Genomic DNA, 17,443 nt, shown 5'->3' on the forward strand with positions numbered 1-17,443 from the left:
ATGGCCACATCCTCACAGCTCTCTGATGCAACAGGGAAAAGCACTGCATAAAATCTGCTACACAATAAAAGTTCTTCTTGCTATTTGGTTTCCCATTAACACAGTTATGTCAAAAACCCCCAAGCTATCCTGTAAGTACTCACATATTCAGACTTCTCAGTTATCTACTGTTCTCTCTGGAAACGTGTTTTAGGTGAGGTTGCAGCTTCAAATATGTCGTATTCCCGGTGTGCACAAGCAGCTGTTTGCAAGCACACGAAGCCCTGGTTTCAAAGGGATCCAGGTGGACTGAGGCTTGTTGCATCCGACTATTAGTAGCCATATTGTACACACATACAGGATGGGAACTACTAGCTACTGTTTTTTGGCCGAAGCTAACCTCATACCGAAACTGAACCTTAAAAGAGCAGAAGTCGTACTTGTGGTGAACACGTGTGTCACCACGTCGCTGCAGAAACTCTTCTTGTGCAGCCAGAATCATGCAGTGGTCTGTAGATTGCATATGGCTCAGAAAAGCTCAACCATCTACAGTGATTTCTCAGTTACTGCGGTTAGATTATTAGGGTGATGGATCAGGTTGTGGATGCCCTTTCAGAAACAGCTCAGCACTTTAGGCCGAGGGTATTAAATGAAAATAAGCACTGCCTGAACACGGAAGTAGGATGCTCGGGGCTGTTTCTGCTTCCGGGCTGTTAAATGTGTTTCCTAGAGCAAGGAAATGTCTGCTCCCATCTTCTACTCCCAGGCTCTTTTAAAGAGAGGCACCATGGATGTACTGTGGAAGAACAATGCAGAGCACGGGGTGAGAAGTTACCTCTCTGTTTTCATACGGGATCCGATTCAGTTGCGCTGGGCTTATTTGACCCAGCTGTTTCAAACATGAGCAGGCACCATCCTGAGCCATAGCTTTGGCCTGCGCCCTGTGCTATAGAGGGGTCTCGGGCTCTGAGGGGGGCATGGTCGGGGCCCTCCAGCACCCCTGAGCATGGACTCAGCAGAGTGTTGCAGAGATGCTTGAGCAGGTCATCAGGCTCACAGCTAATGCCGCTGATCTTGCCTGAGCGCTAGTGAAACTGCCTGGTTTTGAGCTGATTCCTTGTGATCGTAGTTCACCTGCAAGCCTGGGTACCTGTGATCTGGGTTCTTCTGCTGTTCAAGTGTCTGAGCCCCTGCTGTGCTCCCTTGTGCCCTACTGCCTTGCATCAAGGAGAGTCAGTGGCTGCTGTTCCTGACTCATCAGCGTGAATGAAATATGAGTTAACGGCTGAAGTGTGAAAACACTACCTCAGCTATAGAAACTAACTGCAGTTGACATTTGGGTAAAGACATGTTTCTTACAAGTTGTGCCAATGTCCTTATCGCCCCTGTCCACTCAGCAGCTTAAATAAAGCACTCTGTGCCAGGATAGCAAGGTAAATAGTAGAGTAGACTGGAAGTGAAACAGTTCTTACAAGGCTTAATTTATGATTATCTGAACTGATAGCACTAACTACCCTGAAATGCATAATCATGTCAGATTGAGGCATTATACTTATCCTCCTTTGTTCTAGAGAGAACGAAATACAAGTAGGTCGAGGCATCATTCCCTTCTGATCTGCTGCCGCTACTTTCCTGCACCTAAAGTGCAGCTGGAGTCAGAAAGTGACTTTGCAAAACCAGCATCATCTTTTACAGCAAGATAAGCTCGCTGTAAGCAGTTACAGCTTACAGTCTGTAGAGCTACTCAGCTGCCCTAGTGTAGGTATCTGCTTCAGGATGAGCTGAACAGTTCTTCAGCCATCTCTGAATGTACAGAGTAAATTTTTCATTGGCTGTAACAAGAGCTTGGACGAGTAGCTCTGGAAGGAGAGACCCATTCAGACAGGTTATATCTAAGTACCTTAGTAGATGTATGAATTCCACCCTAGGAATTTTTTATTTTTAAAATATATATGCTCGTTAAGTCTCCCATAAGTTACAAATCTGTTTTACACTTGACAAAGTGCAGACCCATCTTCATGTGCTGCGGTGGCATAAATTCTCCCATCAGTTTGCAGTTCATACAAGCACATTGGACAGAGGAGAGTCAGCTCTTTGTACTGGATGTTGGGCAGCACTTGTGTGGTTTAACAGTCTGCTTGTTATTTCTTGCTCTCCTCCTTGCTCTGTTTTTAATATTTAAAGTTAATTCCTCGTGGAACATTCTTGATGTATACAGGGAACTGCCCAAGGTGAGGAGCAATGCCAGGATGGAAAACGGAGGGAGCAGGGATGGAAGAGGGACATCTTTGGGCAATGTGCTAGTATATCCTAAATTAAACATTCCCTTGCAGACCACTTGATCAAGCAGTACTCTGACTTATTTTTGTTCTTAAATAATTGTTCCGTTCTTACTGTAGGCTTCTGGTGCCCTGAGGTAACAGGGAAGGAACTGGGACAAGCCATTGCAAAGGCAAGGTGGCCACGGAGGGCTGCAAGACTTCGTGTCAGGGAATGCTAGGACTGCTTGGAGAACAGGCCAGCTTCTGCAGATTATAGCTTTAGACAGGAAGGAGTACTTAAAGGGTATCTTGAGGCATGACTAGGGATGTTGTGTGGCTATTTGCTTACACATCATCAGATTTTCCTAGCGTTACAGCTTACCTGCTTTGTCAGGAACCCTAACCTTGTGACAGGAAGAAGCCACATTATGTACAGCTGCAGTGTAATGCAGTGGGGGTTATTAAAAACTCTGCTCTAAATTCACATCTAAACCCTTGGTTCACACAAGGGCACATATGTGTACACTTGGAGCCCTGCTTAGGAACTGGAAAGCAGGTTATTGATGTTGCAGTTCACGAACTCAGTTGGAAAAGTAATCTTCTGCAGGTTATGTAAAAGACAATTGCTTTTAATCCCTTTGAATGTGTGGACTTATCTTGGAATATGACACATGCCAAATCAGTCTTCAATATCTGAGAGATGGTTCCAGCACTGCTTACAGTTTAAGTTTTAGAAGATAAGAATAATATCTCCTAAAATAAACATAAGACTTGCAAAGAAGCATCAGTGAAAGCTTGTTAATGAGGGAGTGGATTGAGAAATTGAATGTAAAATCTTACATTTGATGTTGCAAATCTTAATTTAGATCTTTATAGGAGTAACCCTTAGCTAAGATTTAAAAAAATAACCACAAAAAAAGGCTGCAGTCTATTTTTTGAGACCTGATACAGCCAAGAGTGATCAAACACAGTTGCTTCCTCCATGTGAGTTTCTGAAGTAACGTACTGAGGGAGTGTAGGTAATCTTCCTGCTATAGAAAACCGAGAACAAGTTTTGATTAGCAATCTTTTCTATTAGACAGAAAGTGTAAGTAGTTTGGAGCACACAAATAATGGATTTTGGCTTGAAATTGCAGCACTTGCCACTAAATATATGCTGTGAACTGAGGATATTTGGGATGGAAGTCACTATGGGAGAAGACGAAGGGACTTAATGCAATCTAGGTCACTTTTTAATTTAAAACTGTCTTACAACACAGATACATATAAATATCTGTGCTGCAGTAAGAATCAAATTTATTTCTTTCAGCGTGAAGGGGAATTTGATACAAGCAAGTTATTTAATTAAACCTGTCTTCTTTGCTCAAGTAGATACTTCAACTATAGGGTTTAATCCCATTTCAGCCTGTCTGCAGCACAGCTGAGAACTCTGGCACCTTGAATAATGGTTTTGATACTATGCATCTTAATGTCTCCAGGCCCTAAGCTGTTGTAGGTTGCAAATACATGAAAGTTTCCAAGCTTTAAGGAGGCAGTAACTGACAATTCAAAGACTGTTTATTGGGGCCATTCATTGACAGTGGTAATAGATGACAGTTCTCATGCATACACAACCACTGTGGAAAACCTTAAAAGCAAGCACACAAAGTTGGATTTCCTATCTGAGCTTCTTTTGGATTTAATGTTTATTAGCTCACCTGCAAAAGTGCACTTAATCTACAGGACTTACTCAAATACCTGTAAAGGCATTTGCAAACACAACTGAGTTCTGTTGTCGCTCCTCCTCTAGTGCTGAGTTGTGGATTCATGCTAGCTGGAGCTTCTTCTGCAGTTTACTGAAGTTCTGCCAGAAAGTAAACTGGGCTGCAGTCCAGCGTCCACTGAGGTTAATGCAAAGATTTCTGTTGACTTCAGCTGGATATCAGATAAAACACTCCTAATTCTCTTGAAGTTAATGCTTAGTGGCTCTGAAATGCATCCTGGCTGGAAAGGTTGGGTTCCAAGATGGGATTTCTGACACCCGATATATTCTACATAAAATACCTACACACTAGAAAAAATGAAAAATTAATATGTTTGCTTATAAAGCATACAATTAAATGATAATATATGATGAAAGCAGTAGGGATAGTAGAAACTAGGACAGAGACAAAAAAGATCTGGTGAATTAATACAAACATTGAAAGAATGGAGGAATCAAAGACTCATGTCACTAAAGCAGTAATGCACATATGGGATAGTACTGATGTGTTCATATGGTGCTATTAAAGTATCAGAAAAATAATTTAAAAGAAATACAGAAAAATTAAGAAAGTGAAAGAAAAAGGCTCAGCACATTATTCAAAACGTCCTCCTCTGCGAATAAAAAAGCAAAGGTCAGCCAATTTTTAAAAGAAGTTTCAAAATCCTGTTTATATTACTGAGTGGGAATAGGCAAAAACCAACAAGCATTGCAGAGTATCACATACTTGATTATCAAATACCAGACCATACTGAAGAAATTCCAAAGAATGGGGTGAATGAACACATATGATGTTAATAAATACAAAGCTGGGTATATTGCAGGGAAAAGTCATTTATACACTGTATTCATTTTTAAGTTTATGGTCTCCAGAAAGGGCCTTTCGAATTACACTTGGTAATTCAGTGAAAACCTCTTTCAGATGTATATAGCCTGACCAGAAAAGAAAATGGAATGGGAAATATTTGAACAGAATGGAAAAACATGCTATGCTAGTAGATAAACCAGTAATACAGATTTATAAGAGTATTATACTGAATTATGGAGGTCCAGAAAGAGTGATGCCTGTGAATAAGGACATACAAAACTCCCACAGAGAAAACATCAAACAAACAAACAAAAATCAAAGCCTGATGGAAGAGACTGGAATTATTTCATGTAGAAGGAAGAAGATAAAATTAATTCTGTTTATAAAATATATATAGGAGAAAGTCAGATTTTAGAATCACTTCTGACATACTGGACAGGTATGGCTGGACTTGATGATCTTGAACGTCTTTTCCAACCTTGTGATTCTTTGAAGAATGGTATTTTCTTAGTACTTTTGTGAGGTGTGAATTTGGGATCTTATTAAGGCACAGAAATACCTGAAGGGAGACTGCAGAGGACAGTACCAGGCTGTTTTCACTGGTGCCCAGTGAGAAGCCCAGAGGCTGTGGGCTCAGGCTCAGACTGAAACACAGGACATCTGAACATCAGGTAACATCTTTATGCTGTGAGGGTGACAGACCACTGGCACAGGTTGCCAAGGGACCTGTCAAAAGACATCTGGACATGATCCTGGCAACTGGCTCTAGATGACCATGCTTGATCTGGGAGGCTGGCCCAGGTGACCTCTGGACCTTCTAATCTCACCCAATCTGTGTGTGTCTGTATTGAAGGCAATCCAAAACCTAGTCATCATGGCTCTGATCCACCCTACCTACTTTTGAATACGTATAGTATAGATGTCTGCGAGTGAAGTTGTTGGCTTGGGCCCTTGTTACGGCCAACGGAGAGAATAGGTGCCTTTAGGGAATGCTTCATCCGACCCGCTGATTTCAGCCAGGGAACCCAGAGATGGGAGGTTGGCTGAGCTCTGGTCAGAGGAATCCCACACTGTTTCTGTAGACAAATCAGTCACTGAATGGTGTGAAGTTAAAACTTGGATGGACAAGATTTTTTTTTTACAGATCCCCTTAGCGTGGAAGTAATTTTATACAACCAGTGGATTGTGTGCTCTGGCATGCAGTGCCCAGGCTTGCAACATTCATCACTGGTTGGGTGTAAAGAGAGACACAACAAGGCCTTTCAATTTTGCCATGCTTCATTCCAGAAAAAAAACCAAACCCACTTTTAGAGAGGACTTAAAAGGATGAGTTTCAGCTAAAAAAGGCTGATATCCCTGGCCTGTTCCCTCAGCTAGAAAAGCTCCCTTGAGAATAGGTAAACTAGGCTTTGGTTCTGCACCAGCCTCCAGAGACATCTCTCGATTCCTGCTGACTGTAGAGTATGACTAGGAACATCAGTCTTCATGGGTTCAGACTCTTTGCCAAACAGATGTGTCTTTTTTACTACTTTTTTTAAAAAAAAATTATTTTGATTGCTGTATTATATGTCAGGTTCTCACTTTTGGGTTCGACTGGAAGCATATGAATGCTTCTAGAGAGAAAATAATCCCAGGTTCAGTTTGCCTCGTGTCTTCCTCTGTGATATCTAAAACTGGTTCTGGTGGACAGCTGAGTTGTTTCTTCAAGGAAAACCACTTTCAAGTGTAAATTTCTGTGCAGTTATTTTAGTTTTTATATGACAGATTTTTTAAAATTCTGTATTTGAAGTCCTGTTTTGTTTGCCTTGTTTCACAATGTTACAGGCATAAAGCTGTGGCAGTAGGGTATAGGAATGAGCAACTCTGTCTCAGCACAAAGAACGAGAACAGGTTTGTCACTGTCCAGTGACACAGCATTCATATGATACCAGGAACTACAAATTGCTTAACGGTGTTAGAGCAACCTTGTTGTATTGCCCGTGTGATTTTACAGTCTCTAACGTTTTCCTCAGTGATTTGGTCTGAGGTGGTGTAGTGCACGGCCCCAAATATTTTGTAATACTTTTCTGCACTTCTGAGCACTGACTTAACATCTGAGATGGTGCTGTCTTTGCCAAACAGATGTGTCATTTCCACATGTATTAGTATAAATTTTCAATTTTGTGTTCAACTAAAGGGTAATGAACACAGATGACACAAGGAGCGTCTGTTCGTTTCATTGTTGACAAGGAACTACTGGCCATTCTGCTTTTGCACTGAGGACAGGAGTAGCAGCTCCCATACCTTACATCAACTTTGACTCCTGTCTTCATTTTTTATTAACAAATTTTGAAATTTTCCAGATTTGGGGTTTTGCTCTGGCAAAGTCTCATTGCAGGAATGAGTAAGCATTTTGGGTTTTGGTCTGAGGACTCTGCCCTTGTAACATTATCTGTGTTGAAATGGAATTAATTTTCCACCTGAAATCATGATCCTCTGCCTTTATCGCATTATAATCCTCCCCAGAGCAACCATTTGTGATACTGCAGGCAGATTATGACTTGAAGTAAAGAATAAGCTTCAGCAAACAGAAGCAGATGAGCTCTTAAAGAGATAAAGATCCCATTTTCTTGCTTGCAATAAACAGCAAAAGAGAAAAATATATAAAACACAAAGGAGAAGCGCTGTCTATAAACAGACTTTTCTGGAAGTCACGAGTGATTTTTTCATATCGCGACGTAATAATCAGTAAACCTGGAAGTATTTTGAGGTGAAGTCATCTGATGACGGAGACCCACATACTTAAATCCCTATTTGGCCTGCATCTCTAAGCACTTTTAGAGCTGCTTAGCTTCTACCAAATTCTTCTGTTACATAAACATACTTTCCCAAAGAGTTTTATCCTGCTAATGGGGATGGGAGAGTGGTGAGGGAGCGGCTGCAGCGCAAGGTATATAACCAGGCTGCAGCCAGTAGCCATCATCTGTGAATGAATCATAATGCATTTAACATTTAGAAAATCTCTTCTGATTTCAGAACTCAGATTTGCTGGGTATTTTTGTTTCTTAAGGAATATTTTCTTTTACTACGGAATACTCCCTGATGCACACTAACGTTTTTGTAAAAAGAAAATTTCCAGAAGTAAGCTCTGTACACTAGTAGGCTCCCTGTGTTGTATTTTCCTCTGCCATCCTCAATAGTCCTAGTATCACGTTGGATGATACGTTCTAAGTATGTTAGCTGTTCCACAGTGTAGAAGGAAAACGGAGCAGCAAGTTTTCCCATTGAAATGCGTGTGGCAGATTGACATCTCTGAATGTTTAGAGATCTTCTTAGATCTGTGCAGGTCTGCAGGCTGCAGTGGCTTCCACTATGCTGCTTGTGTTGTTTGATAAGGAGAGGGTCCTGCTTCCTTTAAGACAGAGAGAGTCAAAGTCCGGCCCTACCCGTGGTCTGAACTACTCTATTGCTTCAGTAGAATTGAAGGGAACATAAAAATGGATTCAAGAAATTTTGGTGGTATCTTTCCATCGTTTATATTTCATAGCCCTGACGCACCACATACATGAATCTCCCAGATGGACTAAGTAGAGTTGGGCTTTATTCCTGCCCCTCTTGTCTGGTGTCCAGGAGTAGGAGGTTGCTACCTGCAAGTGACTTCACCTTGGCACTTCAACTTTTTCACATCATCTGTTGCATGCGATGCGTATCAGTAGCAGTCACCAGCATGTCTATGTAAATGTTTGTTTGTGTGTTTTGACTATTTATGGAGCAGAGTTTTAAATAACAAAGATAGCTGTCTCTCTCGGGAGTGCCCAGAACAGGCTGCAGCTCCCTTCCCTTGCAGTCCCATGAACATTAATGCAGTAAATCTGATTTGTGCAGGAGGCCATACATTGACTTTGGATTGCTTCAATTCATGAACATAACAACATTCTAGCATGACTTTTCTATGCTGATTTCCTAATAAAAAAACCCCAACCAAACCCAAAACAACTAAACAAGCTAAATAAAGTGCAAAACCCAAACCCAAATGCTAAGGGAAGGGGGTGAAAAGAACAGTGGGTTTATATGGAGATGTATTGCTCCCACTAGTTTTCAACTGGCAGGAACTCGGGATGTCTAGATTCACAGCAGCGATTTCTGCAGTTTTAGCTAAAATTTCACCTTGCAGAAGTTTGGTTCTTTACATGGACCAGCTATTTCTGATGGCTGGGTTCTTTGAATAAGGATTTCAGCAGAGATACTTTACTGAAATGGAAAAAAAAAAAAAAAAGAAAATTAGGAATTGTTGCATTTATTCCTCATTTTGAAAAGGAACGTAATTCTTAAACTGCAGACTGAGGACAGAGATTTAGCTTACTTACTCTGAAAGCTGATGTGACTGAATCAAACTCTTATTTACAACCTGGCCAAGTTTAGTATCAACCAGCACTGTATTCAGTACAACGAAGACATGGCAGGCTCATGCACGCTCCCGATGGTTGGCATAGAGGGGAAATGAGAGAACGCTCGTTGTAAATGCACTGCAGGTAGCAATACAGGGCTAGCATTATATGTGTTGCCATTAAAGGAATGAAATTTGGTAAGGCTATGAGACATTATGGATGATGCTCAAGAGGTTTTCACAGCAAGCCTCTAAGAAACATTTGTGAAGGGCAGCTTTTCCTGAGTTTATTACTTTGGCCAAATATACATGTCTTTCTCAGATGATAGCAAAAGACAATGCTCTGTCTTAATTATTTTATTCCAAATGGTAAGGTCTTCCCCCCTGCCCCCCAAATCTAGCAGCATCAAAAGTCTTAACAAGAACTGTTAATCATAATTAAGTGTTGCCAGCTACCATTTTTCCTTCACTTTCATTCTCAGGAAAAAATGCACCTCTTAAACTCACACTCCCTAAAACAATTTGTCATGAGGAAAAGAATTAACCTGGAAAATTTTAATTATAAATTTTAAATTATAAATATTTGGTTATGAAAGTGTGAGATTATAAAGAAAAGCAGCAGGAATTACTGCTACTAGCTGTGTCAATAATACATGTAATTGAGAAATAGAAAACAAATGTGATACTCATAGCACTTGGCAACATCTCTTTATTGTTACATGCAGAATATATGAACGTTATCTTAATTAAGATGAGCATGCTTGTACCTCAGGTCATTGTTAAGATCCTGTGTAGTCATTGTTAAGATTCTGTGTGATTTTCTGTTGTTACATGGGTCTGTTTTGGCAGATGTCAAACACAATGATCACTATTTCTGTTACAGGGCTTTAGGTCAAGTCCTCGTCATGCTAGAAGACGTGTAGCACCTCGCCTCGAGGAAACACAACCTCTAGTGGAAGCTCACCATCTAAGTGAGCAGGAAACTTCTGTAAGGAAAAGAAAAATCAAGAAAAGTAGTCGAGTTCAACCAGAATTTTATCATTCTGTTCAAGTCACCCCGACTCGAAAACCTGTAAGTATTCTACCTTAAGGGATGATTAGCACTCAAAATATATTATAGAAGGATGTAATACAATTCTAATTTTGGGGCCATTCATATTCTGTTCCTCAGTTTAAAACTTTCTTCAGTTCTTATGTTCAGTGAATCTAGACATGTTTGTCAGACTGTATTTAATGTTTCATAACTAAAAATATAAGTTCTGAACAGTTTTTTAAAAAAAATATTTAATATTCAGTCTGTAGCCAATATTCAAACAAGACAGTTAATTTGATAATTTTATAGTGATATTACTTAACAAATTTTTATAGCACACATATGTGTTATTGAAATTCTTTAATTAGAATTATCAGAGATTCTATGTACAGAACCAAATTTATATTAAATCTCATTACTAGATACAATTCTGAGGTCTTACCTGCTTTATACAGTATTTAAAATCTTTCTGCCTTGTGCTGAACAAAACTTGTATCAAGTCTAATTGTTCTTTGCACCTCAGCTTCATCTATGCACAGGTCTTTTAATAGTGATAACTTACTTTTAGTGAGGAAATGTGACAATCCTTTGAAACACTTAAACAGTTCCTAACATAAATGCAGTTGAAGATACATCCTGCAGGGATAATGCATTTCTCTTTTTAGTGAGAGCTCATTGCTTTGATGCATCTTCTGACTAACCCATCTGTGCCCGTGTTAAGGGGCTTGAGCTCCTGTCAAACCAGTATTACCTACTCAGCATACCCTAAAAAAGATAATATTGAGGTTGCTCCAACCTAACTGAACCTTCATAGATTTGTGTTAATTGAGCACCAAGAATTATCGGTAAGCTCTGAAGTCGGTTTGAGAAAGACCATTCCCTAGGGGAAGTCCATTGCCTGATAGAGCAAGAAACTTCTGCAAAAAAAAGAAAGCCAGTGCTGCCAACAACTGTCAGAATTTTGACTGGTTAGCTGATACATTTCATCTCCCTAATCCCCAATTTCCTCTGTTCTCTCATGCTTCTACTTACTATTTATTTTACTCTGCTGCCGTTCCTGTGGTTTAATTTGATCTGATGGATTAATCTTCTACTCTTCTTAAAGGATCTGCTTTTCTTTTCTTCTCATTCATCTCCCTTTCACTCCCATCCTATCTTGATCTTTAGACTACTTTGTCTAACTTTGTAGTTCTTACTAGGTCTCCAGCCTCTCACCAGGCTCTCCTCTGTTCATTACTTAATTCTGGTCTTTTCCGAGCTCGGCTGTCCTTCCTTCAACTCTTGCAGTGTCTCCTCTATTATTTTCCATTCAATTCCTGTTCTTTTATTCCCTTTTTTATTTGATTGTTCTTAATTTTTTCCATGGTAGGCCTACGCTGAGGGTAAGTCTGACCGTAATTGCTGTGGCTATTAATAACTGCCACTGATTACCAACATGGGGAAAAAGAGCATCAGTGGTGGTGAATTAAAGAGCTAAAACTGTGGAAATTACGTAAGCAGCAAAAAAGACTTTGAAGAATGGATTAGTGGAGCTAAGAAAGCTCTGCTTTCACCCAAAGTCAGTAACACATCAGGGCCTAAAGGACCAGCAAAGGAAAAACAGTGTAAGAATAGAAAACACACAGTGTTACTATATACCTTCACTGCCCTATCATTTCATGGGTCTGTGCTGCGTCTGCCAGGACCTACCACTGAATCAATAAGGAATTCCCAGATTTAGAAAGGACTCCTCCCAGTGCTAACACCATTATGTCACTATCTTGAAACTGCTTTTGCAATATATCTTTTATGCAACGTTCCATAGCTCTTTTGATAAGCCTTTCCATCTGCAGCCTCCATCACCTCACATTTCTACAAAAAAGAATAAATCATTATTTTCATTAAACTTTGATCCAGAAAATATAAGTGACACCAATTTCATTTCCCATGGATGTTGTAAGTTATGCTGAATGTGTTATTAACACCAAGGTGACAGGGTGAGTAAGGTTCATGCCATGACAAATCACGGCAGCGTTATGAAGTTCCACACAGTCACAATGTCGCCCATCCCACTTTGTGGCAGCTTTGTTCTGCTTAGTCTCAATTTCTCAAGAATGAGACTTTTGGTCTTTCTCTCTGTACAGTTTTACACAATTCAGTGCCAGAAATACTCTTGTTGGCCTGCATAATTTCTTTCCATTATTTTTTCCTGTTATTCTAGCTCTGCCCACTTGAACCACTTGAAATAAATGATCTGTTGTCTTGATGTTTACCTTGTGGAAATATTTGTAGTCAGCTATGGCCATATCCTGCTTAATCATCACTTGGAAAAAAAAAAAAAAGTATGATGCCTGCTAACTAGAAGACATAATTTCTCCTCATAAAACTGCTCTTGCTTTGATCATTTTTGTTGCTTTTTTTCCTATTCATGCATTTTTTTAGTAGCTATTTTCTGACAAGAGACAATGGTATTTCCAAATTAACTATAAAAAGTCTTATGGAAAATTTTTCTTTGCTCCAGGAAATTTTTGAGTAATTAATCCTAAAGTATGTTAGCTTGTTTTGTTGCCATATTAAATATATGCTTAAAGACTTTTCAGATATTTCACCAAAAGTTTTATTGGATGTTTAGATACTAGGCTTATTCCTGCTGGTTTAGACTACCTTGTATTTGGTTAGTATTGTTGTGTCTAAAGCTCGTTTTGCAGTTTCCTAGCCACAGCTATAATTATCTGAATTGGCTTGGATTATTTCTCACTTCCTGCATAGCAATCTCACATCTCTCCAGTATCATCCCTGATCTTGTAAGGAACTAAATTAGGTGTAATTGTGTGTACCGGAGTCATTCCACCGAAGACAATAGTCGCTTGCCTTGAAAAGCTTCATGAGCAGATGTTTGCAGAAATAGAACATGAATTTTCTCTGATTTTTTTTTCCCCACCTCCCAGGTCATTGATGAAAATATAAAATACATTTTGTCCTAATACTGATCCTTACCAGGCAGAGTTCACAGTCATTTTCAACTTAATTTTATTCATCTTACTGCAGTGCAACATCAACATAATGGTGTGTGGCTTAGCCCTTTGATGGCACGTAGTTAAATCTTGTCCCCCGTAGGTCATCCTCTCATTGGTGGCTGTACTATTTGTGCTGATGTTCTCCATAGGTAACAGCTTTACATCAGCTTCACACACGGGAGAGTACAGATACCTATTACCAACACATGCTTTGAATTTTTGAACACAATGGAGAACCCTTGAGAAGAAACAGAACTGTGTTCTTTAAATTAGCATGACTTCATGCAAGTCAAAAGAGTGTTAGGTATCACTCCTGTCAAGAAGGGGTAGCTGATTCTGTATGGGTAGTTAAATTTTCTGAAGGTGTGGAAGGATGTACAAAAGTCTCCTGCTGTGAGCTTGCTGCTGACTAGAGATACTTCTCCAGGGCAAATTTTAGACTGTTCAAATCTTGGGGTTTTGTTACAAGCATTTTCTATATTTTAAATAACGGTCCTGTCTGAACCAGAAGTATATAACTGCAAATTATTAATATTTTTTTTTAACCTGCTCTGGTCTGGAACAAACAACTCTGGCCTTGAGTTTGTGTAAACATGTCTGGCTCCTGAGAGTGTTGGGATCAGACATACAGTTTTGCTAATTTTTCGTTTGTACTTAATGTCTAAGTAATAGCTGAAAAGAGATGCTGTCAAAGCAACATCTTTTGGCATCTCTATTGTTAAACAGTTTGAAGGGCTCCTAAATTGCCTGACTCATGGAGCCACCAAAGATTATTTAAGATCATGAGATGTAGTACCAAAACTTGTACTTTAAATTGTCATAACAGGATCACTGCAAGACGTGTGGCAGATGAGACTATAGAGACTGGGTCATAAATAAACCTGGTGCTTTCACTTTCAGATGTGAAATCCCTTAAAAGCTTTGACCTTTACACATCCAAACTTTCTGGTCTGTTTTGTCCCAGCCCTGTAGTGACAGTATATACTGAGGTGTCGAAAAAGAAAAGTATTACAAAGCATAAATTTATGACAAATAATGATTATTCAGTATGATCTCAGCAGGATTGCTGCTCATAGGTATTCCTCAGTGTCTCCTAATAAACCTATTACTAATTATTTAAAGACTGATGTTTGCTGAAGCAATTTAGCTGCTTATGGGTGGGTGCAGCATTCCTGCAAGGGAACCAAGAGGAAAGTCAGATGTCTGGGAGGACACCTGTAAAAAAATCCACTGAGTTGAGCAGCTTAATTTGGCTCCACTGAGACTGCTCCCATGGCTGTAGTGACCATGGGGTCACAGGTCCTGCCAGCAAACCTGCCCTGGTGTGGGCTCCTCTCTCTATGGGCTGCAGGTCCTGCCAGGAGCTTGCTCCAGTGCTAGCTTCCTACCAGATCACCGCCTCCTTTGGATGCATCCACCTGCTCCAGTGTGGGGTTGTCCACAGGCTGCAAGTGTCGGAATCTCTGCTCCACCATTAATCTCCATGGGCTCCAGGGGGGTCAACTTCTTCACCATGGTCTTCTCCACTGGCTGCTGGGGAATGTTTTGACATCTCCATTGCTAAACAGTTTGAAAGGCTCCTAAATTGCCTGACTCATGGAGCTCCCTCCTCCCCCTCCTTTTTCACTGACCTTGGTGTCTGAAAAATTTCTTACATCTTCTCACTCCTTTTTCTGGCTGCAATTGCCACCCCTAGTTGCTTTTTTTCCCCCTTCTCAGCTACCATCACTGACAGACTTCTCCTTGGCCAGTCTCTGGTTTATCTTGGAGCCAACTGATTTTGGCTCTGTTGGACTTAGGGGAAGCTTCTAGCAGCTTCACACAGAAACCACAAGAAGCCGCCACTCCCTGCACCTCCCTCCACTACCAAAACCTTGCCATGCAAACCCAAAACCATGCTGCATGCAGTCATCTGTGAAACAAGCAGAAAGCCTTCAGTGGCCATTGACTTCATTGGTACTTCTTCTCTTTGCAAACATACACACACACCTACTGAGAGACTGTTTACATCTTTTTGTTGGAGTGCTGTGATTTATTGCTTTTCTTATAGCAAACAATTCCTCACTGATAGATTCTTCATAAACAGTTGTGCACAAAGACTTCATTTTCCTGCTGTCCTGCTAGCTTCTGTGACCTCCTCCCTTGCTGCCGACTCCTGGCTTCCTCTTGGCTGCTCTTCCCTCTCCACCCTGAAGCCCACTTATGGCATTGTAGCAATGGCCCATTTCTTCCACTCCTGCCCATCTCCGAGGCAGTTTTGATTTTTGAAGGGATTTCTTAAAGGTGCATCGCCCTGAGTTTCACCAGGCCAGGAAGGGGATGTCTTTACAGCTTTAAAACTGCTTTTTGTTAAAACACAATGATGATGTGTTAAGAACTAGAGCTGAGATTTAGAAGTCTAGTTGAGTGATTTTTTTTCTCTATGGGTGCATCACTACAGCTATTAAACACAGTGCAGAAGAAGCGATTGCAACAGTGCTAAAAATGATCAATCATATATACATGTAAAGATACGTAGACATATAGCAGCAACAGTAGAGATCTGCATTTAAAGCACTTGAACTGACTGTTTACTGCTAGTTCTTATTTGAAAAGTTAAAGTCATTTGAATTAATTGTCCCTGTGGTGTGATCATGGCTGCATAGATTTATTCTTCTGTGGTGGCAAATCGCATGAAGTCTGGTTTTTTTTTCTATACGTAGTTTCAAATCATCCCACACTTGCTGGCAAAGCCATCTAAGATAACAGATTTTGTCTAGATAGCTAAGCAGATTTCATACAATTTTTATTTTGTCTGTATCAATTCTCAGTCCCAGGGCAAATGCTTATTTACTGAAAATGGGATGAGACCTTAAAGCAGCCTGGCTCTGTTTGATCTGAAGTGTTGAAAGTGGGTCAAAGTGCACCATCAGCATGAAGCTAAGACAGCAATCTTTGTTGTAGGATGTGGCTTTGACGTCTATTCTCTTTTACAAGCTCTCAGAAGAAAGAAAACGGCATAGCTAGTCCTGGGGGTGGGGGAAAGGCAAGCAGCATAGCCAATTACTCTCTTTTTGATGTAAAAATAGTGCCTACTATCAAATGAACACCTCTGACATCCTTTGCCACTGTGGTGGTTTGCTGTTGCTAAACTGCAGATTACATTTTTGTTCAGATTGCAATAGCTTCATGATAAACCTGACTTTGCATCATATCAGTCCTTGGAGCTGAAGCTAACTTGCTATTAAACATTATTATCAGAGGGATAAAATATTCTTTGACTGTTTTATCAAAGAAAGAGGGCTGTAAAACTCTGGCTTGAATGATGTCTAATACCTTTTTTTTTTTTCCTCCTTTTTTTTCCTCTGCTTTCATTTTTCTATTATTTGTATTGACTAGCATTTTGTGTGTTCCTTGATAAAATGATACTGCATGTATGCAGTGTGGCCTCACTAAGAAATCACATTTTTAACTGGTCAGAATATTTTTTTTTTAATCCTGGTGTCCTTCCTTGAGAGATACTAATGCAAACCTGGGCTCCTAAAATGTGCTAGCGTGCTTAATTGTATGAAAAAAAATCATTTCACGTAAGTAATCATAAATAGTAAATTCTGTAGAGTAGCTGAAGGCAGGTTAAAAAAAACCTAATCAGCTCTGATTTTGTTATGATGGTGTTTGCACAATTTAAAATGACCTGTAATTGTCTCATAGATGTAGTAATTACAGAGTCTAAATGCAGATGTTTCCTTTTCCTTCGCTGTCGCGGGAGTCACTCTTCAGAGTTGTATTGTGCAGCATCCTACTGCAGCACATAAACAGTACATCTTTATATAGCACGGGACTCCCTTACCCATTTGCATCTATATATAACATTGCACATGGGTGTTATGTTAGAAGAATGGTTTGGCAAAGGCAAGTATTCCAACGGTAGGAAGAGCTGGGATTAAGGGTACATATGCAGCCTTCATTCAGTCGATTCTGCATTGTCATATACACTTTAATGGTATGATGGCATACTGGTTTTTCACAGGATGTACTCTGTATTCATTGTAGGATGGAAGTGCTCTTAGGATGACTCTTATGTGTAGGAGTTATACTGCAGAAGTTGTAAAGTTTGTAAATGAGTAAGGCAGGAGACTGCAGGAAGGGAGAGGATCCCTTATTTCTTTAAAAAGTATCGAGTGCTGCCTTGGAGGTTGAAGGGTGGGCGCAAGGTCACTGTGAATGTCCTGAGCAGCTGGCTTAAAACATTTTTTATCTTGATTTTTCTAAGTGCCTGA

At 40.1% G+C, this 17,443-nt stretch overlaps 1 protein-coding gene across 1 annotated transcript in view; it reads left to right on the plus strand.

The window, feature by feature from the left end:
- Positions 1-17,443, plus strand: part of DST (dystonin) — a gene marked incomplete at its 5' end in the record, with an annotated part of 301,073 nt that overhangs the window by 5,809 nt on the left and 277,821 nt on the right. Inside the window, one exon of the mRNA XM_084262411.1 lies at positions 10,039-10,227. Coding sequence (XP_084118537.1) covers positions 10,039-10,227 — 189 coding nt within the window. The remainder of the gene's footprint in view (positions 1-10,038; positions 10,228-17,443) is intronic.

Source organism: Gallinula chloropus, assembly GCF_964237585.1.
Source record: "Gallinula chloropus genome assembly, chromosome: 3".
NCBI classification, from domain to species: Eukaryota; Metazoa; Chordata; class Aves; order Gruiformes; family Rallidae; genus Gallinula; species Gallinula chloropus.